The sequence below is a fragment of the Spermophilus citellus genome, assembly GCF_964194105.1.
Source record: "Spermophilus citellus genome assembly, chromosome: 3".
Lineage (NCBI taxonomy): Eukaryota > Metazoa > Chordata > Mammalia > Rodentia > Sciuridae > Spermophilus > Spermophilus citellus.
Genome location: NC_138184.1, coordinates 55,558,549 through 55,583,792, shown reverse-complemented (window position 1 = coordinate 55,583,792; position 25,244 = coordinate 55,558,549). Strand labels below are relative to the sequence as shown.

The 25,244-nt window shown below is 45.4% G+C and overlaps 1 protein-coding gene across 3 annotated transcripts in view; it reads right to left on the bottom strand.

Annotated features, from left to right (window-relative positions):
- The window catches only part of PTPRG (protein tyrosine phosphatase receptor type G), a 715,161-nt gene that overhangs the window by 99,321 nt on the left and 590,596 nt on the right, over window positions 1-25,244 (bottom strand). For all 3 annotated transcript variants that reach the window (XM_081285863.1, XM_081285862.1, XM_081285864.1), the window contains exons 9-10: window positions 6,621-6,805; window positions 3,337-3,445 (exon numbers count right to left, since the gene is read on the bottom strand). In XM_081285863.1, coding sequence (XP_081141989.1) covers window positions 3,337-3,445; window positions 6,621-6,805 — 294 coding nt within the window. The remainder of the gene's footprint in view (window positions 1-3,336; window positions 3,446-6,620; window positions 6,806-25,244) is intronic.

Below are 25,244 nucleotides of genomic sequence, written 5' to 3'. Positions count from 1 at the left end.
TGATTGGGCTTTAGAATAAGAAAAGAAGTAGATGTGATGGCGCACACCTGTAATCCCAGTGGCTCAGGAGGCTGAGGCAGGAGGATCAGAAGTTCAAGGCAAGCCTCAGCAACTTAGTGAGGCCCTAAGCAACTCGGGCAGACTCTATCTCTAAATAAAATATTAAAATATAAAAAGGGCTGGGGATGTGGCTTAGTGCTTAAGTATCCTTGGGTTCAATCCCTGATACCAAAAAAAAAAAAAATTATAATAATAATAAGAAGAAGAAGAAGAAAAAGAAGAGGAGGAGGAGGAGCAAACTCTACTTAGTAGCTAAATGATTTTCTAGAAGGAGAAGGAGAAGAGGAGGAGGAGGAGGAGCAAACTTTACTTAGTAGCTAAATGATTTTCTCCTTGTGCATCCTGAACATTATTTCCCCATTTATAAAACACATAACCTTAGTGGCTGCCACCAAGTGATTAGTTCAGATGAAGTAATTTATGTAAAAATGCCTGGTAATGGTGAGCCACTTCAAAAATACCGCTTGTTAGTATTATGGCTATTATATTTACCACAGTAAGGTAAATATACTGATTATCTTCTATACATAAATATTGTAATAGTTACTACAATAAGGTAAAATATTCCATGTGACTTTCTCGAGTTCCCAAATCATATGCACATTTATTACTGTGTACAAAGCTGCTATAGAATTCTCTAACCTTTTTTTAAAATTTTTCTTTCCTTTTGAATCTTAAGTTCACATTGATGAATTTGGTACCCTGGCCTCTCTTGCTCCTAACTGCCTACACCTGGCACAGCAGAGAAGCTAAGTAAGCTTATCCGCATCAAGATCTAGGTTTTTACACTATGCACATGTGTTGTAGGAAAAAATGCTGAAGCTATCCTGGGCAGGTGTAAAGAAAGATCCCGCCCCTTGACGCACCTACAGGAGTAAGCACCAGGGCACACGGAGCAAACTCCTGTCCACCTCGGAGCAAAGATATTGGTAGACAAAGGAGACACCAGCCATTTTTAATAAGTCACTGTGATCAGACATTTAAAACACTCTTTGCTTTGAGTTTACAGCTGACAGGGCCTTTTTGAATTGCATTATATTATAAACATTTAATTTTTCAAAGTCAGCGTGAAAGCCAGGCAGCTCAAGGGCTATTCATCAGAAGAGGCAGCTCTGTAGATCTAGAGTTCTTGGATGGAGCACAGGAGAGGCCTAATCATGATTGATATGTCTGAAGTTCCTAGGCCCGGCCGTAGCAAGCTCCCAGTCTGCCCTCCCTTCTCTCTCCCCTTGGCTCATGATCTTAACACTGGGAAAGGGTTAATATATTCAGCGTATGGATAGACAGAGTGAGTGAGATTTACTTATGTAAAACCGCAATCATGCTAATTTTGACTAGTTTAAATAGAAAAGATGAGATCATTAGCAAAGAATAAATACTACGTGCAAAATTTTTGAGCTAGAAAGAAGCCTTGAAAGAAATCTAGGCCAGAGGGCCTCTTGCCCTGAGTTCAACACTTTTTTTTTTTTTTACATCAAACTAAAATACACATTGAGCATTGCTAATCTAAAAATCCAAAAATCCTCCCCAAAATTCAAAGTCCAAAGCTTTATAAGCACTAAGAAATGGTTTTAACTTCTGGATCATTTTGGATCTTGAGTCTGTGTTCCAAAATGATCCAGGATGCTCAGGATGTGTTCAGGATGCACAAGGAGAAAATCATTTAGCTACTAAGTAGGGATGTTTGACTGGTAAAGTCTATGCAAATACTCCAAAATCACCCCCGAAAAACAAAACTTTGAAGTGTGAAACCCATCTGATCATTTCAGATAAGGGATACTCAACCTGTATTAAGGAGATGTCAACAGCACTGCCAGTAATTAACACTATGCTAGTTCTTTAATATGCCTCACCTGTCACTCTACAAGGACCCAGTGAGGTTGGTACTGTCAATACCACCACTTTTTGGATTGGCAGGCTATATGTAGCTCCAAGATAAGAGATGTTCTCAAGAGTGGCACAGTGGCTAACTGGCAGCCAGGACTCATTGGAGACCCTCACTCCAGATCCCCGGCTCCAACCTGGCATTTGCCAGCCCTTAATGTGTGTGCCAGTCACCAGGGGCACCTTGTTAGAACTCAGATGCCTGTGACCATCTCCCTATGCTGATGCTGCTCATCTATGACCTATGATATGTTATAGAGGATTTCTGCATTTTTCAGGGACTCAAAAAGGTTAAGAACCAGTATCCTGGGGTGCAGGTTTCTCATTTTGGAAATGGGAAAGTTGAGGCCCCTAAGATGTAAAGATTCTGAGCAGGAAGGGCCTCAGACTGGCAGAGTCCCATCCAATGCCCTGGTCCTTACTTGTGCACTGCTCAGAGTGCCTATCAGAAAACCAAATCCACAACCTCTGGCCCATAGGGCTGCCTGTTTTTGGAACCAGTACCAAGATTAGGCTGGGGCAAGTAAGACAGAATGCATCTATCTTTATTTTAAAATTTTTATTATTATATGTTTGGTGCTAGCGATTAAACCAAGGGCAAGGTAAGCATGTATTCTACCTACCACTGAGCTACAGTATCCCAAGCCCCTCATCTTCATTTAAAATTCTTTGTACTGATTTTGTTTTCTTAAAAAAAAATATCCCATTAAATAGTTATGTATCTTGTTGGGCACGGTGGTGCATGCCAATCATCCCAGTGGCTCAGGAGGCTGAGGCAGGAGGATCATGAGTTCAAAGCCAGCTTCAGCAAAAGTGTACTGCTAAGCAACTCAGTGAGACCTTGTCTCTAAATAAAAAATACAAAAAAGCACAAGGGCTTGTCTGTGGCTTGCAAGTGGGAAAGGTGAATCATATATTTGGGGCTCTAGGTTTTTTTTTTTTTTTAAGTGTGGTGCTAGAGATGGAACCCAGGGCCTCATGCATGCTGGGCAAGTGCTCTTCCACCAAGCTGCATCTGAGCCCTGGCTACAGTTCTTGAGGGAACAATAGACAGAATCATGTTGGAAATCCAAAGAGGACACCTGCTAACACACTCTGACACGGGGCTAGACAATGGGTAGTGGAAAAGCCCACATGCCTGGTTCCTCACAGTTGGAAAATAACAATAAAATCAATAAGCCCAAAATTGCTTTGCTTTTCTTCCCCTCTTCTGACCTAGGGTATGTCCAACCTCAAAGACAAATACAAATTCCTGGGGCTTTCTAGGTGTGCTTTAAATGCCTACGTGGATCCTTAGGCTGGGTTTGTGTGTTCTTGTGCCCAAACCCCTCCAGGAAAAGGACAAAGCATGAACAGAGGGTCAGGTGGGAACGAGAGGGAAACCAGCCTTACCTTGGAAGAGCATCGTCTGGCTGAAGTCGCTGCGCATGTCATTCCGACACACGGCCTGGACTCGGAACAGGTAAAGGCTGTCGGGTGAGACATGGCTAATGGTGGCTTTCTGCAGGGGAAGAAAGAGGAGGCAGTGAGTTTCTTCTGAAAGCCAGGCACACTTTGTGCTCAAAAGTAAATCTGGATACCCTGGCAAATCCTGGCAGACGTGGTGTTCCCCACTGACCACAGCCTGCTTTGGCAGCAAAGATCACCTTGTAATGACCTTCCCCAGGAATCTGTCTTTAGCACTTAAGAAGAGAAGAAGTGACAACATCATTCTTTCTTTATTTTTTAAAAAATATTTTAGTTGTAGATGGACACAATACCTTTGTTTAATTTATCTATTTTTACACGGTGCTGAGGATTGAACCCAGTGCCTTGGACCTGGAAGGCAAGAGCTCTCCTGCTGAGCTACAGCCCCAGCCTGACAGCATCACTCTTGACTTGGAGGACTTAGTCCTCTTTATTGTTCACAAGGTCTGAATTTCTGTCACAATTACTGTACCATGTAAGCTATAATTATTGGTCCTAGATGGCCTCTAGAGTTATCAACCAAATAATCTCCAGAGCCATGCAGAGTGCAGAACATCAATAAGAAATTCTCTCTTCCTTTGTAGTTTGAGGGTCTTGTCGTATCCTGACTATGTATAACAGGGAGCACGAGGCAAGGAAGAACACTAGGCCACAGGTCATGAGACGTAAAGTCATCACACCACTCACTAGCTGTTACTCAATGGCTTTCAGCCTCTGCTACCTTCAACTGTCAAGTGGGAAGAGGAACAGCTACCTCATGGGTTCTTCTGAGAACTGGGTAACACAGGTCAAGCAAACCTTGTTCATGGTGTACCACACTCAACAGCAGACAGAGCACCACTGGTCTAACACAGGAGGTGGACAGGTCCAGCCTGCAGGCCAGATCCGGCCCCTCTTCTGTTTTTATAAATAAAATTTTATTGGCACACAGCCATGACCTAATTATTTATATGTTGCTGATAGCTGCTTTCACCCTTTAAACGCCCAGATGAATAGTTAGAAGAGACTGTATAACCTGTAAAGCCTAAAATATTCATCATCTGGCCCATTCTAGAAAAATGTTTATGAAACTCTGATCAAATATCACCATTATAAGAGCCTTTGTAGCAGGATTTGGTGGTGCATGTTGGTAATACCAGTGGCTCCAGAGGCTGAGATAGAAGGATCGTGAGTTCAAAGCCAGCCTCAGCAACTTAGGAAGTCCCTAAGCAATTTAGTGTGTGTCTAAAAAAAAAAAATCAATAAATAAAAAGGGCCGGAGATGTGACTTAGTGGTTAAGAGCCCTTGTATATGAGAAAATGGAACCTACCTAAAAAGCAGGTAGTACGTGTTTCCCCAAGAAATAAACAGAAGCAAGCAATTTCCATACACTCCTCCCAGTGGATGAGACGTCACTGACCTGTATGTTTTGGGCACAGAGAGCTGCCCCGTGAGCCTCCCCAACAAGGGCGCTTCCCTGGCACAGCCACTGCACACCTCTGATGGGTATGAACATCACTGTGGTGATGGCTGCTGCTTTTGCCTATAACACAGCTTCCAGATGGGAGCAGCAGGGCAGGGTCTTGTTATTTAACTAAGGCCTCATTTATCTCTTTTGGAAAAGGTGGTGTGACACACATGGCTCCCAAGTTTGTGGACAGGATGTGGCGAAGGGACCTTAGACTGAAGAATGCTATAATCGTTAGGTTCTGCTTTTAGGTTTCTGGAACCAGGGGTGGGAGCACAGCTTTCTGGCCACCAAGTCTGCTCTCTTGATGTACTGAGAAATTAAGAAAATTAATTTTGTGTGTCCCCAAAGAAAATAACCACCCCTAGAAATTCCTAGGGATCAAAACTGGCTGTCAAAGTGTGTTTCTCTCTCTCTGAACCTAATTTATGCCTCATTCCCTAATCTTCTGACCCATCTTCTGTTCAGAGCACAAAATCTTCACTCCATCTATGCAGGGATTTATTAGAATTCACCCCAAGCCAGTATCTGTTCATCTTTGCATGTTTAATTATTTGCCACTTAGAACAAGAAACCGGTTAAGCCAGCGCCTAGATAGTTTCTGCTGATTAATGCAAGCCAGCTTTACTTCAGAGAGGGGAAAATCCCTTACGGGCATCCAGTGGTGACAAGAGAAAGGTTAAAACACATCGTAACCTTGGGTGCCTTTCAACAGATTCCTCTCTGATTTCACGAGGGCTCGAGGGCTCGTCATTCCCTAATGTGACCCAGATAACAAAGTCTAGTGGGGAAATGGAAAATATAAATGGAAATGAAGTGAAAGATTCTCCATCGAAAGAAACAAGAAAAGTATTATTCTATAACTGATTGAATGGTCCCCGAGGACTCTGTATGGAGAGGAGGAAAAAAAAAAAGGTGATAACAGTCATTAAGAATCCCACTAGGTGCCCCGCATTTTCATGCGCATATACAATTACAGGCTTCCTTTGATTAAGGATAAATGTAGCAAATGTGTCACTTTGAGTTTCTGTGCAAGTGAAGACTACTGCTTGTTGGAGGGTTTGCTTTGAGAAGGTAGCTTCTGCATACACCATTAAGAAGGGGCCTTGTTGGGTGCCCAGTGAGAGTGGAAATGGGGTGTGGGGTTGGGGAACTGGGGGTTGGAGGGGATTGAGCCCAGGTCGCTCCCAGTGGGGTCAGATGATCTGGGACCTGGGAGCTGCAGAACAGAAGCTGAAGTTCCATGGCCACAAGGATCCCACAGGAAATGGGAGCATGTAAGATAGGACAAATGGGACAGAAGGGAATGGTGGGGACTGTGGTCAGGGGGGTGGTGATGTGACAGCAGGAAGTTGAAGGAAAAAAAGAGGCAGAGGTTGAGGTGGAGTAACTGTGATTATAAGAGTGAATACTTATGTAGCGCTTGCTGTAAGCCAGAACCTGGGGGATCCTTAAATGCACTAAGCATTTAATTTGTACAGTACTCCTATTGGATGAAAAGGGCCTATTGGAAGCTTTCTATTTGTTACTTATGGCAGCTAAAGCAATCAGTCTTGGAGGGCCACTGCAAAGAACAATTAACTAGCTCTTCCAGGTCAGAGTTCACAGATGCGAGGTCAGGGTGGAGCCCAGCCAGACTCCTTCCACAGTCCACTCCTGTGGCTAGTATGTGGGAGCATAGCCCACGGCAGTCCCTAAGCTCGGCAGGCCCCTCTGAAACTGCAAGGGCTGCAGCCCCTCAATCTGGAAACAGGTCCTTACCAAGTCTTTGTCACTGTCCTTTGTGAATGTCTTTTCTTTCTCGTCTTCGTTCTTGGTCCAGCTGTAGGAGATCATGTAGTTCATGATGGGTGGGTGGTAGATGGTCTCTGGCTGGCTCCAGGACACCTGGAGGGCCGTCTGGTTCAGAGGCTGCACCTTCATGTGGATGGGTGGAGAGCTGCAAACTGAAGACACAGACGGCCAGGCTCAGGGGGCTTCCGGCACAGTATGCCATTCCACCGTGTGCCCCCAAAGATTTCAACCACAAAAAGTTGAACTGATAACATGGCAAACACCCAGACTCCCTTTACCGAAATCCACCTACTACTAACAGATTTGGCCTCATCTGTTCTTCTCTTTCCACCTGCACGTACATACACATACACATACACCTGCTTCTCAGCTAAGTCACTGAAAGCAAATTACAATCATTTTGACATTTCCACCCTAAATACTCTACGAATAAGGACATTCTCCCACATCACCATTATACCACTGTCATACCTAAATCACATACTAGGATAAGCCCAACATGGTGGCTTATCTGTTATCACACCTGCTATCCCCACAGCTCAGGAGGCTGAGGAAGAGGATCATAAGTTCAAAGCCAGCCTCAGCGACTTAGCAAGGCCATAAGCAACTTAGCAAGACCCTGTCTCTAAATTAAAAATTAAAAAAAAAAAGGAGGAGGGGGATGTGCAGAGCTGGGGATGTTGCTCAGTGATTAATCATTCCAGGGTTCAATCTTCCAAGAATAAACAAACAAATAAATAAATACATGGTTGGATGGATGGATGTAGCTCAGTGAGAGATCACTCCTGGGTTCCATCCCCAATACTGAAAGAAAAGAAAAAAAAAGAAAAAACCCACATACTAACTCAGAAGTCCTATCTCATACATAGTCCATATTCAAATTTCTCCCATTGTCTCAAAAATCTTTTCTTGCTCCCTCCCCTTATCCTCTTTTAATCCAGCATGGTCAAATGACCCTTTCTCATGATTGACTTCTTGTTGTTGCTCCTTCTTTTGTGGTGCTGAGGATTGAACTCAGGGCCTCACAGGAGCCACATCCCTGGCCCTCGTGGTAAACTTTTTTTTTTTTTTTTTAAGGGAGAGAGAGGGGAGAGAGGGAGGGAGGGAGGGAGGGAGGGAGGGAGAGAGAGAGAGAGAAATTTTTAATATTTATTTTTTAGTTTTCGGCGGCACAACATCTTCATTTGTATGTGGTGCTGAGGATCGAACCTGGGCCGCACGCACGCCAGGCGAGTGCGCTACCGCTTGAGCCACATCCCCAGTCCCCGTGGTAAACTTTTTGAAGAAGCCGGGGCTTACGGAATGTCCCAACTACAACTGTAGGTGAGATTTTACTGTCAACAGATCAGAGTGTAAATAAATACAATTTAGCATGAGACCTTAAGTAATTTTGAACCAAAGGCACACACAAAAAGGGTGACTTTCTCTGGGGCAGCAGCAGTACCCTGCTTAACGATCCTGATGTGGGGTAGGAGGGCAGGCGAGGCTAATTCTTCCGTTTATTCCTGGTGGCTGGGAGATTTTGAGATATGGAGGGATCTACATCTATGCACAAGCCTACAAAAGGGCTGAGAACATCGAGTGAACCTTTACATGTCTGGGGCAGGCTTTTTTCCTGTCCACACCGGACCTCATGAACCAGATGATTCTTTGCTCCACCTGCTAAAGGCCAGGAGCTCCCTCCCCTTCCCACTGTGACAACTAAAAGTATCTCCAGAGACAGATGAATATATCCCCAGCAGGGACCATCTGCCCCCAGGTCAGAACCAGTGATCTACAAGGGGAAACAGATCCAAGGACAAGATCATGGGGGCAGAGCCGATCCTGAGAGCCAGTACGGGATGGAGGCAGGGGAGAGATGGGTGTTTTCTAAGTATATCTGAGGAGCACTTGACTCGAACTGTGGGCCCAAGGAAATTAACTGGGAAATTGGGCAAGAATGGAGAGCAGAGAAAGCATCAACAGGGACGAGGTTAGCAGGTGGGAGCAAGGCAGAGAAGAAGAGCCAGCAAGGAGCCTGGTTCAGGTGGACTTAGAGGCCAGACTCCAAATCTGATCTTTTTCCTATGAGACCTTGGAAGCCACTAAGAAGATCAGAACCCAAGAATGACAATCAGATTGTTGCTTGACAAAAAGTTCCACGTGCTGGGCAAGTGAAGAAGTCCCAGAATGAAAGAGGGGCTGTTCATGGAGGAGTGGAAGGTTCTAGAGCTAACAGCTGGTAAAGCTGTGAGACCTAGTGAGGGACCAGGTGAGCAGAAGGATGAGAAATGGAGGACAAACAGGCATGGGGTGCAGAAGGTGGGTAAGAAGGAGGTGAGCACTAGACACAGGTGGTGCATGTTGGTAATCCCAGCAGCTCTGGAGGCTGAGGCAGGAGGATCCTGAGTTCAAAGCCAGCATCAGCAACTCAGTGAGACCCTTTCTCTAAATGAAATACAAAATAGGGCTGCAGATGTGGCTTGTGGTTAAGTGCCTCTGGGTTCAATCTCTGGTATTTAAAAAAATTTTTAAAAGGTGAGCCTGCTTGAGTGGGGAAGGAGAACTCAGTTCTGACTGTGGGTGGAGCCGACAGCTAAGCAGCCTACCACCAGCCAGGCCCTCCTATTCCCACCAAGAGCCCCAAACCCAAGGCAGCTCTGGGGAGCAGGACTGTGTTCCAGCCAGAGAAGTGTGGGCCACCTTTCAGGTGCTCTGCTGAAGAAAGGCAGGGATGGGCTTTGACAGAGGCATCCTTTCCCCCCTTCCACTGCAGAACCACACCAGGCCAGTAGCTTTGTGTGACTGAGACAGGAAGGAAGGGATAAATTAATGAGGCTTCCCTACTGCCCGGCAGAACCCCAGGGAAGCATCGCGCTGCCTGCAGTGCAAATGCCACCAGGGCAGGGACATCAAACAAAGAATCTGAAGGGAAGCTTCTCAGATGCTCAGGGTGAAGTGACAGAGCACCGACACTAGGTGGCGCCAAGCTACTGTTTTTTAAACACTTCATAGAGGCTGTTTCTCAAGAGCTCCTAGAGGTTGGGGGAAAGGACCAGAAAAGGTACACACCCGCCCCCACCCCTTTCCAAATACTACTAGTGAACGGGGGAGATTTACATATGGGGAGCTTTCTGCATCTCAGAATGATGACCTCACTTCCATATCTTCCCTCACCTCCTACCATGTTCTTAATTATTTTCCTTTTTTCGAAGACACGCTCTTCCCCACTCCAAGAGGTGAGCTGCAGGAAAACGACATCTCTCTCTAGCAGTTACATCACAACCACACAAATAATTGTTTCATCCACATGCGGATGCAGCCATCCTTCTTATTTATTTCTTGAAATGAAAATAACTGGGTTGCTCTGTGCAGATTAAGATGATTCATGTTAATTAAAAAAAAAAAAAAAAACAACACACGGAGTACAAAAAAGTAAGAAGAAAGTTTTAAAAATCAGCCGAAATCTCAATGCAAATCTCAGATAACCCTGGAGAACATTCTGGGGATCAACATCCAGATAGAGCTCTATCGCTCATACATGTGGGGAAGTCCATAAATACCATTTGATGTAAATGGAAGCATGTGATTTGTAAGCAAATTTGCTGTTGCTGCATTTTGTCCAATAAGCCATGGGTATACTTCCTTGCAATACACAGGGCTTGATTATCATCACTTTGAGGGAAAGGGAAGAATCCCACTGCCTCAACCTATGAGAAAATATTGAGCTCAGATCTACAGGGAAGAGGTGTGGCCATTCTCTAATGGGAATCACCTGCCAGGAAGGGAATTCTGTAATTATGGTCTTGCAAAACCATGCTTGCTCCAGACAACACAACAGAAGAGTCTCAGGCCAGAGGGGACCACAGATTCTAGGCTAAGGAGCCCCTGCCCGGGATCTATGAGAAGCACTGTAGGAACAGAAGCTTCACTTTAGCTGTCTCTTTCTTCACCTTCCTGGACAGGGAGAATGTTTATGGGCACATTGGGACACATTTGGAGGAATAGAGAATGGCAATATTTTTTTTTCTCCATGAAGAACCAAATAGTAAATATTTTCTGCTTTGGTTTCCAGATTTCAACTACTAACTCTGCCTTTGAAGCACAAAGCTGCAAAGGTACTAAGTAAAAATGAGCCAGTGTGACTATGCCCAAGAAAATTTTATTTATGGACACTAAATTTCAATTTCCTATGATTTTCATGTGAAACAAAATTTTTTGTGACTTTTTTCCTACTGTCCAAAAATATAAAACCCATGTTTATCAAAAGATAGTGGCAGGTGAGACTTAGAAGATAATGGGAGAGGCTAAATTATTAACTGAAACAAGTTTATCAATTGCATATTATTATTTGTGTGTGTGTGTGTGTGTGTGTGTTGGGGGGACCAGGGATTGAACTCAGGGGCCCTTAACCACTGAGCCACATCCCCAGCCAGTTTTTCTAAGCTGCTTAGGACCTCACTAAGTTGCTGAGGCTGGTTTTGAACTTGTGATCCTCCTGCCTCAGCCTCCTGAGCAGCTGAGATTATAGGTGTGCACCACCGCATCAGCTCAATTGCAACTATATTCTTGGCAGTGAAGTCCACTCCTCAGTCCAGACTGACAAGCCAGCTCCTCCATGGAACTCAGATTCTTGATAGAATTTATAGCTACAGGGAATTCAATTACTGACTTTGTGGAATGAACTGGAGCAATCCCACACTGGAGTGGAAGTGCCCGAGGCTGGTTCCTTTTCTGCCTTGTTTGATACATATTTCTTGAATCTACAGCAGAAGCCAGCACATAGTAGGCTCACTAGAACAAATCTGCTGAACAACGTGTTAATTGTACATGCAATAAAAATCTTAGTTTAATACTGGCCAAATTAGATTGCTGTGATGTGTGCATGCACAAATATGAAACAACAAATCCATTATATATAACTATAATGCACCAGTAAAAAATGTGGCAAAAGAAATCTTGGTCCTTCTCCTAATGGGGAAGGCCTCTGTGACCCCCCTTCCTGCTTCCATCCCCGCAGCTTTCCAGGTCATTTGTCACTTGCTGATCTCTGGTCAGCCCCACCCCAGCTTCAGGGACGATCTGAACGTCATGTGGCCCCTCTGCCCTGTTCACAGTGTCCAGTACACTGTGTCCTCACCATCTGTTCCTCTCACCGGGCTGGGAGCACCCTCCAGGGCAGGGACCAAGCTCTTGGTCGCTAGTGCCCTGGGAAGAGCTCACATTTCAGAAAAAGAGATATCACTCTTCAGTCAGCACCCAGATGAGATTCCCATCTCCAGGATTAATGCCACACAATTCACTGCTGGGGGGTCACCTTCAGGAGCCTGTAGTTTGTGTGGAGATCATGCCCCCAGTCATTATTAACTCACACCTTCTGCAAAGGGATGTTTGCTAATTAGGAACTCCATTCAGTCTATGGAGGCAACAAAAATCCCAGAATGCTCAGCAGCTGGGGTCAGACTGCCAGGGGACCAGATATGCCCATCAAAGAAGGCAGAAAGAGGCAGCTTGCTTCTAAAGTCCTGTTTGCTTGCTCAGTAATGGAGACCCTTCCTTCCAACACAGCCTCCCTTGGAATTTCAAATATAAAGCAGAAAAAAGAAGCATGAGAGAGTTTTGCATTATGGGGGACTGAGCCCAGGGTTAATCCACTACTGAGCTACATCCTCAGACATTTTTATTTTTAGATACGGTCTTACTAAGTTGCCCAGACTGGCCTCGAACTTGCAATCCTCCTGCCTTAGCCTCCTGAATTGCTGGATTACAGCCGTGCTCCACTGCATGTGGTTGGCATGAGAGACTATGCATTGGCTCGGAAGAGCTGGTGTAAGATAGCCCCTTGGGTTCTCTAAAAAGTGGGTGAGTATATGAGGGACTGTCTTCCTCAAAGGGTCAGGGTGAGGATTACAAGAACTGTGGGTGGATAAACTGGAGGTTGTGGGCCTCAGGCATGGGGGGTGGGGGTGGCGGGGCAGCAAGCTCCTAGGCCCACTCAGTGTTTAAAAAAACTGGTATCTTTTATATATACATCTGGTAATTTGAGTCTGCATCTACATGCAGCAGTGTTGAGCTGCAGCAGCAGAACAATCATCTCTTTGAGACTAAGGGTGTATCCTCCTGTTTGTCACAGTCCCCACTGTTCCCTATCGCCTCTCTCAGCTCACCTCACCTGCAGCTGCCTGGCACCCAGGGCCGGGTGGGTTTTCTGCTGGCCTAAATCATGCACAAAATTGAAGACTATTAACTATGCAGAAGGTGCCATACCCAGTTCACTACACAGATATCCCCCATGAGGTGCCCCTGACACCTCCCTTCTCAAAAACCTGATTACAGTCTCACCAGGGTCTGATTGCTTTTCGCAGGCATCTGGGATGGCGCTAGCTGCCAGCTCTGAGGATTTCTGTCTGCACTCTGAACCACCTTTAATTATGATCCCAGGCTTCGTTAAACAATGAAGAGGCTTCTAGCAGAGCACCCAAGGTCCTCTGATTCTAAATCAATGTCAAGGATATTTTCTCAGCAGTTCCACAAGTAAATGCTAAGTCTCCCCCCAACACCCCACCCCAGGCTCTTCATCTGGGGCTTTAGATAAACTATGTGAAGCCCTGCGTCTGAAGGCCAGTGTCATCTCCAAGTGCCTTCAACTCTTTGGAGTGTAAGGCTCCTCCCGACCCCTCCCAGCATCTGGCCCCTCGAGCTTCACACCTGAAGCCTCAGGCCCACTAGGGACCAGAAGACAGAGAGCCAGGCTGCTTAAACAAAGTGGTTTGGCCTTCATTTCCCATTTCACAATGCTGTCAACAACAACAACAAAAAAACGAAGCCACTATGGTGAAGGGGGTTGTGACATCAGCCACCACACAGAAATGGCCTCTGAGGAACAAGCTGGACCCAAGCTGGCAACACTGTGGGGGAGGGGCCTGCCTGGCTCAGGACAAGAGGGAGCAGGCTGTCTCCTCCTCCAAGAGCAGAGGGGAACAGGGTGGGACAGAGCTGGGAGCCTTACTTCAGACTGTTTTGATGTCTGTCATTTCTGTGGCTCAGGAACCTGAGTCCTTCCTGGGAGCTTTGCAAAGAAATGGCCTCAGGGAAGGATTTCTCTTTTTGAAGGACTGTATCAAAGACATCTGGGTAAACACAAAGTCCCCAACAGTGGGCCACTGCAGGACTTCAAATCAGGAAGCTCCTTGCTCTGGGGTGTCACCTCTTTCACTGTCCAAGAGCTCATGAAGGGCAAACTGCCCTGAGGAAGGTGCTGGAATCAGAAAGGAGGGAATCAAAGCAGAACCCCACCTCGGGTACTTTTGGGATGTACAACTTCCAGACGTGATTGAGTGACAGCTATCTAGCTCCCACGTGCACGCAGCGCGTCCGCCTGGCCTGGCTCTGAGCACGCATGTCAGGTCACCTACGTGTTAGGATCAGACTGGTGAGGTTGGGGGAACATGAAGGTAGGAGAGTAATTCCATAAAGTGGGCCCACGGTGCTGAGCCCCACACACTTTCTTTTCCAAGAAGCAATTTGCCTGCACTGCTGGCTGCCTGGCCTCAGAGGACAGGACATGTCACATTCCTCAGCAAGCTACCTGTTCACTGCAGGAGAAATGCAGGCCCAAGGTAACCTGTTAAGAGACCCAAGTTACCCTGAAGGGAGAGGCTTCTGTGACCAGATCCCTAAACTCTGGAGATAAGGATGGTTCCTGCTAACCATAAAATCTGTAAGAATGTAGGTTAAGAATCCAATTAGAACTGGTGAGCATGTGTAACCTAGAGTTGCCCTAACATCAGGGACTTGAAAGTCTGATGACATTTTGCTGTCAGTCAAAAGTTAAGAGCTGGACCTGAGCAGGAATCTCTGGAAACTTCTGTGGGATTCCCCATAAAACTGGAGTGCAGGGGAGACACATTCTCCCTCTCTTCTCCGAGAGGACCCGCTCTTTCCCTTGAGAGTATCCCTTTTCCCTTTTCTGAGCTCTTCAATAAACTCATTCCTGCTACTCTGAGTGACATGTCTGAAATCTTGACTTGATAGCAAGAATCGGGGTGTGAAGAGGGGGGGGTCTTTGTGCTGCCTCAGTTTCTCAGAAGCCCCAACTTTGTAACACATGCCCACAGTAACCGACTCCAAAAGGTGGGTTCGAGTATCTTCCCCAATAATGATGAAGACACTGGGGTCCAGAAAGACCAAGTCGTTGAGTGGGGCCAAGGACACACAGTAGAAGGAGCATTCAGAACTGGAAGTGGGATAAAAGTGAATATAGGCTGGTGTGGCCCTTGATCTCCTGCAGAAGGCTGTCCAGCAGGAGAAAAGATACCAGTCATTTAATTTTAATCTCCTTTTTTTTGGCGGGGGATGGGCACGGGTGTACCAGAGATTGAACTGAGGGGCAATGAACCACTGAGCCACATCCCCAGCCCCTTTTGGTACTTTATTTAGAGACAGGATCTCACTATGTTGCTTAGGGCCTCACTAAGTTGCTGAGGCTGACTTTGAACTCAAGATTCTCCTGCCTCAGCCTCCTGAGCTGCTGGCATGACAGGCATGCGCCACAAGCCCAGCTAAAACAGACCTTCTTAACGTTAGGTTCCTTAGGGTCTCTGGGGAGAATTCACCCATTCTAGGAACCTGGATGGGGAAGAAGCACACAGGTATTCACTAATCTCTACAATGTAGCATCTTCTTACATTTCAAATGTCAACAAGATTTAGTGGCTTTAGAAGGTCAGTGTGACATCACTAGTTGAGTCTAACAGCTACTAGACCTGCTGCTAAATCTTGTAATTTAAATGTCTTCATCAAGAAACAAATAAATTAGTACATCAGAATCTTAAAACAATTTGATCACATCTCAGGATAATCGGCTTCCCATACAACCAGTCATATGTTACTTTATGCACATAAAATGGACGAATATGTCAAGAGGACCATGGGATCCACTGGAATGGCTACAAGGGTACCCGAAAGCTTACCGTATTTGACACACATGATACTCGCCACTGCATTGAATATATTCACCAACATTCCACACATCCTGATCTTGCATCACAGATGGTTTAGTAATAAATTATTTTTAAGTAATAACTGGCAGAATTTTTTGAAAAAATATTTACATAATGGTGGCACCCATTTTTTTTTTTTTTTGCCAAAATAAATTGGGATAAAATCTGTGTTGATTATGCAAGGAAATACGGTAAACGTTCCTGGCACTAAGGAATACGCATGCTTTTAAGGAAAATGTTATAGGGGCTCTGTATGAGAATTTAATAAGGGACCCTGATCTAGATTTGGCAGGGGGGGTTAGGGAAGTCGCGCTGAGCAGAGGGATTTTGGAGCTGAAATCTGAACAATGAGGAGCTGGGGATCTAGCTCAGTTGGTAGAGTGCTTGCCTTGCATGCACAAGGCCGCGGGTTCAATCCCCGGTCCCAAACACACACAAGAATAATAATAAATCTGAACAATAAATTGGTGTTAATACAGTGAACAGGGAAAGAAGCTTGGGTGGGTCAGACAAAGAGAAGGGCTGCAGAGACCCCGTGGGGGAAAACTGGAGAGAAAGCTAGTGTGTCTGGGAGCACAGAAAGAGAAGGACTGGGTCGAGATGAGGTCGAAAGGCCAGCAGGTGGGGAGCCAGGGTACCTCCTAGGGTGGGTCTGACTCTGGAGGCCAGACTGTGCTGGATGTCCACTTTGCAATGTGGGAGACCTTGGTTTCAGTTGCCCCAAGTTCTGCCAAGCACTAGGACAACTGTTTTCGAGCTTGAAGTCTTTGGTGTCTTAACTGATGTAACCTGTAGCATGAGAACTTTCTCCCACACCGTGCAATGGCCTCTCCTAGCAGCACCAGGCACTGCCGGGGAAGGCAGAGGCTGAAATGCGATTCTCCTGTGCTCCGGGCCTGTGCTTTAGACTTTCCCACATTACGCTATTCCTGACACCCCAGAGCCTTCCAGTCTTTTTTCCCTACACCATGTCTCTCTTCCTCTGCAAGCTAAAGGCCATGGGAGGTGTCCATGTCCTAAGCAGGAAAATAAAAGCATTGTTCAGCTCAGTGCTAGGGGGATGACAAAATTCATAACAATGCATCTTCCTAGCCCTGATGGACATTAACAGCTGCGTCCTGGATTTTGGGTGAGAAGTGGGATTCCAGGCTCTCGGGGCCTTCCCTGCCTTCAACTTTAAAATGCTGTGATTGCCTGCTAAGAGAGAAGAGGTGGACAGGCCCCACCTAGACTGAATGCAGCATCCTCTGCACAGTGTCTCTTCCCTTCCTCTGCTTCCCCCTGCCTGGCTGTGTCATGGGATCTGTACCAGAGACCAGGCAACGGCAGACACACACCCAGCACCCTTGTATTACAGGGGTTTCCCCTGGCTGAGACTCCTGATTAAACTCAGGTGCCCTTGACCACTGAGCCACATCCTCAGTCCTAGTTTGTATTAGTGCCTTGCTTTTGCTGAGGCTGGCTTTGAACTCCTGATCCTCCTGCCTCAGCCTCCTGAGCTGCTGGGATGACAGGAGTGGCAGCGCTAAGATGATATTAAAACTGTAAAGAAGCAGCTGGGTCACTTAAAACAGAGCCTGAAAGCTGCCCTTAGTGATGTGAGACTGATATCCAAACACTATCCAAGATCCAAGAGCCTATAAGCCGGCTAAGTGATCCCAACAGCCATGGCAAGAAATCGGCTAGTCACTCACACAGATGGGCTAAGATAGTCTTTCATTTAAATAACTTATTTAAGATGATTATGATTGAATTGGTCAAGATGTCCTCATTTGTTTTCCATCTGGCCCTTAAAATAATTTCCTTCTTAGAAACAGGCTTGGTACCTACTGTACTTGAAAGGAATACCTGACCCTACACCACACATTCACCAGACTGGCTCTGGAGCTCTGATTCTTCCTAGCTACCTGCTGCTCTCAGTTGTAGCTGAGTGGGGTGAAGTGGTAGGAACATTCCAACCTCACTGCAACCCCCTAATGGAACATTTGGATCCATCAACTTGTCATTTGGTAAGGGTGGCCCTACATTGTATTGTTTTAGGTTTTTTTTTTTTTTTTTCTGTGTTCAGGTAACTGACCTTGGTCAAGGGGTCCCAAGAAGCAAACAGGAAGCCATTTGCATGGAGACTGGACTAGGAATGGACAGCGCCCTCTAGTGTTCCTGGCTGGAAAACAGCAGATTTTGATGCACAAGGAAGAGACAGAGACACAGCTGTCCAGTAGCTGCCTCTAGCAAACAGGTCCATTAGCTGGAGGAGTTGGGCTTTGCGGCTGGCAGATGATAACCTGCCACTTTAAATGGTCAGCACATTTCTCATTGAGAAGGCTTCTGTCTTCTGGGAAGTGCAGAAACCACACGTGTCTCTGCACTTGATAACACCTGACAGCATTTAGTGTCATATACAGGCCAAGGCTTCTCTCTACAGGCACAGATTCGAAATGTGACAGCCAAGACATTCATTCCAGCTCAAGTCAGGGCTTTGGAACCATGAGACTGCCCAAGATAAAACACCGGGCCACTGCCTGTGCTAAGAGGAAAGGACCACTGGCCAGGGTCCCATCTGCTAGGTGGTCACAGATGTTCCTTGATTCTCAGGGACAGGCAGGTGAGACTATTTCTTATGCTACAAGAAAGCAAGGTTCTTTCCGTATTCTTGGGAAGTACCTGACCAAAAAACAACCTCAATCGCCTCAGCTTGAGAATAAAAACTGGGAAGAATGGGGAAGATAAATAGTCTTGTCTCCCGGCTTCATTCCTCCTGTGGCTCTGAGGAGCGCCATGCAAACATCCCGGAGCCTCATGCTTCACGGGCTGTGAATGCTAGTTAGCAAGGAAGGGAAGGCATGTCACTCTGGGAGGAAGGATGCTATTGGCCTTTATTAATTTCAGATTGCTGTTCACAGGTGCCCATGCAAATAAATCCAATGTCAGAGAAAATTCTGGTGAGCAAAGCAAAGCAGAAACAGGAGGAGGGGTGCTACCTTGGCCTTGAACATCAAACTCTGCCCACCTGCCTGGAGACAGAGGATTAAGTAATGAGGTAATATGTATAAAGTTTGAAAATGATTGACAGCCCCTCCTGTGGGTTCCCTGCCTCAGCTCAACAACTCCCAAGCCATGACAGCAGTGGTACCTGGGAGTATCCTGACAATGGTCCCTGTCACCCTAGGTGTCTTCAACTCTCTGCCTTTGGGCTGTTCCTTGGGATAGCAGGGAAAGCCCTCTCAGGATGAATGTTTCCATCCAAAGTGTTTTATGGTCCGAGTGGAAGACAGCTTCTCAAGTAGCTGATGCCTCTGACTGCAGGTTCTAGAAATGGCATGGAATCTAATTCCAAATGCCTAGCTATGTTCTCCCCACAAGAGCGCCTAGCATGGCGAAAGGTCAAATGCCCTGGTTGTGTCAACTCTTGTGGCAATAATCTTCTAATCCTGGTCACCTGCCATGCAAGAGTTAATAATCCATCCACTCATCCATCCATCCATCCACCCACACCTCCATGCATCAACCCATCCATTTCCCATTCATCTATTCAATACAATATTTGTTGAAGGATCATCAGTGATTATAGTACCCTTTTTCCAAGAGACGGGGCGGGGCGAGGGGACAATTCTAGATGGGACAGGAGCCTGAGGCTCTTGAGCACTGAGGACTGCAGTAGAGGAAGCCAAGGGAAGTGACGAGGAAGACGGTCTGGGCAGCGGGCAGGACTTAGCTGGTAGATCACATTAGGGGCCATGGATTTCTCTGGCAGGCTGCCACAAGGGCAAAGAGCCTGGCTTCACTCTTCCTTGAGGAAGCATGATCCCCTCCTTCTGAAATGCATTCTCCAATGTCTGTGTCATATAGTGGCTCTGAGTGTGCAAAGAGGCCACCACTATTCGACAGACCAAAAAGTACAATTATTTGCAGACTAGTTTCCATGTCCCAGACCTTGCACTATCTGTCCTGTGACTGCCTCATTTAAAAGGTCAGAGGCTGATTCGAGGTATTTCTATTTTAGAAACAAGGAAACAAAGGCTTAGATGCCAACTGGATAAGGTCATGTAGGAGTAAATGGTTGGCTGAGGACTGGAGTCCAGCTTTGACTGACTCCCAAATCTCTCCCTATATCTTTTTGGTACTTGGAATTGAACTCAGGGACACTCGACCACTGAGCCACATTCCCAGCCCTATTTTGTATTTTATTTAGAGACAGGGTCTCACTGAGTTGCTTAGCACCTCACTGATGCTGAGGCTGGCTTTGAACTCCCCATCCTCCTGCCTCTACCTCCCCAGCTGCTGGGATTACAGGCGTGTGCCACTGCGACCAGCCCCAATCTATATTCTAACACTGCCTTGTACTGGCCCATCAGTCACTAACGATGGCTGTACCCGGCTGTGTTCTGATGATTCAAGGCTGCACAAGCTCCCCCTCCTAGAAGGTCTCACCGTCCAAATCCCTACTTAGGTGCACCTGCCTCCCAGATACTGAACCCCTGACCAAGGCCTCAGTGACCAGTGTCCTGAGCCCCCAGAATAACTTGACAAAACAGATAAAGCCAAGTAGATAATGATGGAGGCCAGTGGTCCCTTCTTAGGAAGGAAAGAGCATTAGATCCCAGCAGTATGTTTAGTTCCAAATCCCCTTCATTCAGGAGTAATATATGATGTTGCTCAAGCCACCTGATGACATCTATAACAAAGAGGCCACTGCCCTTGGATCCCCTCTGTCCTGCAGGTGATGGAAGGAATGTAGAGGATCTTGGTTCACCACCACTTGGCTGAGAGGCTCCGGGTGAGCTCACCATGTTCTGTGGGTGCTCGACCGCTCAGCTGTTAGGGAGAGACTTGAGACTTCACTTCTCTCTTAGCTTACTCCACTCATCCCTGCCCAAATGCTCTGCTTCAACATCCCTTCCTAGCAGGTCACTTCTGTCTCTATCATGGTAATCCTCAGCGGACCTAGAATGTTCCCTGGCAGTCTCCAGCTGGTCTTGTGGACTCCAAATCCTCTGCCAACACTGTCCACACAAAGTGATAGGCTCACATCCCTGTTCAGGTCATTCTGTAGCACTGCTTAAAACTGTCCAAGGATGGACTGGGGCTGTGGCTCAGTGGTACAGCGCTCACCTACCATGATGAGGCACTGGGTTTGATCCTCAGCACCACATAAAAATAAAGATATTGTGTCCACCTAAAACTAAAAAATGAATATTAAAAAAACAAAACAAACAAACCAAAAACTATCCAAGGAGCCGGGCATGGCAGCACATGTCTGTAATCCCAGCAACTTGGGGATTGAGGCAGGAGGATTGTGAGTTCAAAGCCAGCCTCAGCAATTTAATGAGGCCTTAAGCAACTCAGCGAGACCCTGTCTCTAAATAAAATAGAAAAAGGCTTGGGGGTGTGGATCAGTGGTTAAGTATCCCTGGGTTCAATCTATAGTACCCCCATTTTTTTAAAGGGACAGAATCTTCAAAAGTAAGATAACTAGGAATATTCAGGGTCATAGCGCTTTCCTGTCCTGAAAGTTTCTGGAAGTAACAAGACAATTTTGGGGAAGAATTTCTGGGTGGGAAGTTGCCTATAGAGGAATGAAGCATCTATATCAGAGCTTCTTTTAGTAAGACAAAGTAACCCCAGCATATTAAAAATGATTAACCTGAAAATAGAACAACATTAGTATTTTCTCCAAAAATAGCAAAAAAAAAAAAAAAAAAGTGATGATTTCATGTCAAACTCATTTTTTTTTAAAGCAATCATGGGTTTACTTCTCTGTTTGCTAATTTAGGTAGAAAACGTGACACTCTTCCTCAATGTATTCTGATTTAAAACCAGCTAGTTACTCAGGCATTCTCACATGGAGGTGTGTGTCCTTAAGAACTGCTTTTAGACAAAACAAGAGGCAATCTTTAGCACTGAAAAATGGAGCTGAAAAAAGACATCCATCAGCAGAAGCCAAAACCATTTTCCAAAAAAACCAGCACGGACTTACGAGACTGAAGGGTATGCAGGCAGCCCAGTGTCCTCTCTATTTCCTCTGCTTTTATTACATTACACAGTGTCACTTTAATTAAGCCATCAAATCAAATTATCAGATCAAGTGCTTCTGATTCCACTGTGGGCTGAACAGGTTTCGTTAAATTAATAAACCATATGTTTCATGTTGTTGGAAGCAAAGTTATTTTTCGCCATTCACTGTTCCAAATATCTTCACAATGGACGGTATTCAGCACTTAATCACAGAATGCTCTTCCATGTGCCTGGGACAGGCTGCAGAATAACCGAAATGACAGCCCATTAAATCCTAAAGTCTGTCCAAGTTCCTTACCAACAAAGGGCAGAGTGGCGGATCGGATGTCCCTCAAACAACCCACAGAGTCTAAATATTGTTTCCATTTACTGGAAACTAAAGCGTTATATTCTTTACGGATGACACCCATTATGTCTTTCTTCAGCAACAATCCAATATTAAGATGACTTTTTCTTCCTTTCCCTTTGGTATCCTAGGTGCCCACGTCTCTCCTGCTTGGCACCAAAAGGCTGGATCCTGTTCCTTCTCTTCCAGTTCCTTCCATCATCCTGACAGAGGGCAGGATGGGGATGCATTTCCTCAGGCGCCCACCACAACTGTGCTGTAGTTTATGGTCAGAGCCAGGGGAATGAACAGGGTGGTGAGGGACTATGTTCCGTCTTCTGTGGCTCTGGCTGCACCTCTGATGTGAAAGATGATCAAGTGATAAGGGGACTTGGTAAGTAGACCATGACCAAGCTGAAAAAAATCTCTAATTGCTCTTAGGGTCTTTCGGTGGAATCAAAGAGCAAAACTGATCAACTCAGTCATGGGCACTACCACCATTTTGTTTTTCCCTTAATGCAGAGGATGGGGCCTCAAGAATGCTAAGCATGTGCTTTACCACTGAGCTGCAGCCCTAGCCCCATGACTACCTGTAAGACATTAAGCATTTCCCTTAAAAAAACCTATGATTTCTTCATCTTAGTCTGACCACCCCCTCCCTAGAGCAGGGGTCTGTAAACTGGGATTCCCAGGCCAAATCTGTTCTGTATCTATTTGTGTAACTCAAGTTTTCCTGGAAGACTTTTCCTATACCTATTCATCTGTAAGGTGTCTGCAGCGGCCTTCCTGCCGCTATGGCTACATTGAATCATGGCAACAGTGACCACTGGGCCTACAGAGAGTCTAAAATATTCACTATCTGGCCCTTAGCCAAGAAAGTTTTTAAATAACTCAAGCCTTCCATCATTAATTTATTTTCCTTTCTTCTGTGACAGCAGCCCACTAAATGTATACAACATCATAGTTTTCTTGAGCATTGAAAGCTATCCATAATGATTTAATAGAGAATGTCAATCCAATAAGCTTTGTTCATCTTGAATTACCCAAAGATTGCAGAATACCACCCTTGTCTTCTTGAAATCTTCTTCAAAATCTTTTGTTTTCTGTAGCAGGCTGTGTTGCATCTTTACTGTTTCCATCTCTAAGGTCAGTCATCTGAGTCCTGCAGGATTCTTAAAGACTATTAGCATCTGTGGGGGGATTTTGACCTACAGCCCTGTTGAATTACTCCAGTTTTCTTTGGAGGGGAGGGGGAAGGTAGAACATTTGGTCAGGTAGGGGTCCGTGACAGGTGCATTTGAAGCAAAAAGTAGTATCCTTAATCACTAAGGGAGTAAAATTAAAAAGTACATAACGGCCAGGCATGGTGGTACACACCTGTAATCCCAGAGGCTTGGGAGGCTGAGGCAAGAGGATCGTGAGTTCAAAGCCAGCCTCAGCAATTTAGCAAAGACCTAAGCAACTCATGGAGACCCTGTCTCTTAAACAAACAAACAAACAAACAAACAAAGGCTGGGTATGTGCCTCAGTGGTTAAGCACCCCTGGGTTCAGTCTTGGTACCAAAGGGGCGGGGGAAATATAGAAGAAAAGTACTTCTCATTTACTAGGACACCTGAATTTGAAAAGATGCACAATAACCAGTGTTGGCAAAGACACTGGAACCCTCATACAGTGTTGATGGGAATATAAACAGGTGCCACCAACTTGGAAACAGTCAATTCCTCAACACTATCAACTTAAGATCATGACAGGACTTAACAATTTTCCTGAGTTTATATCTAAAAGAAGTAAAAACACATATTTACACAAAAACTTGAATGTGAAGGTTCAGAACAAATTATTCATAATAGGAAAAAAAGTGGAAAGAAAACAAGATAATACCCAGTAATTAATACACGGACCAACAAAATTTTGAAATCTTCTTCAAAATCTTTGGATCAACAAAATGGGGTATACACAGATAATGCTACATGACTTGGCAGTAAAAATGGAACTAATCTTTAATACATGCTCTTATGTGCATGGATATAAAAAAATTGTTAAGTGAAAGAACCCTGAGATTAAAGTATTCTATGATCTATTTTTATGAAATGTCAAGAATAAACAAATTGCTATTATTTAGATGTAAGGTATCTCCAAAAGCTTTTGTGTTGAACAAATGTTGGAGATGACATGAGATTATGAGAGCTATAACTGAATTGGTGGATTAATCCACTTGATGGATTAGTAATTTCAAAGGACTACTGTATGGGGTGGTAGCTAGTGGCAGATGGGGCATGGTTAGAGGAATCTGGTCACTAGTCACCTGGTCCCTTCAGGGTTTAACTTTTGACTCTGGTGCCTGAATCTCTTTCTCTCTGCTTCCTGGCTCATGAGTTGAGCAGCTGTCCTCTGCCACACCATTCCACCATGGTCTCTCTCTTGGGCTCAGAGCAATGGAGTAGGCTGACCATGGGCTGAACTTCAGAGGCGGTGAGCCCCCAATAAATTTCCCTTCTCTAAGTTGTTTTTGTCAGGTATTTTGGTCACAGAAATGAAAAGCTGCCTAACACAGAAATCCTTAGAAATAGAAAATACATTGTGGTTGCCTAGGGCTGAGGGAGAGAGCAGGGGAGGGCTGAGGGGAAGAAGAACAGGGAGGGAGTGACCTGCTCATGGGATTAGAGATACTTTTTGGGGTGATGAACATGTTTCTGGTGATGGCTATACAACCTTGTGAATACATTACAAACCACTGAAGTGTACCCTTTGTATCTCAATAAAGCTATCAGTAAACCACAAGCAGAGATACTATTCAGCAATAAAAACAATGACCTACTCCTATATGCCACAACGAGGCTGACTCTTAAAATCCTACCACCAAGTGAAAGACCAAGACCAGAAGTTGCCTGGGGTTGAGGACAGGAGGAAGCCCTGACCACGGGTGGGCATGCACAACTGTCCGTGGCCATCAAATGCCCTATACCTAGACAATAGCTAGGGTGGCACGGCTATCGATTTACTAAAACTTACCAGACTCTATATTTGTGATACTTGAATTTTATGTACATCATGCTCTCCCGAAAAGCGTGTTAAAAAAAAAATAGAAGGGGGCTGGGCACATGGCGCACACTTTTAATCCCAGTGGCTTGGGAGGCTGAGGCAGGAGGATGGCAAGTTCAAAGCCAGTCTCATTAACTTAGTGAGGCCCTAAACAACTCAGTGAGATTCTGTCTCTAAAAAAAAAAAAAAAAAAAAAAAAAAGGCTGGGGACTTGGCTCAGTGGTTAGT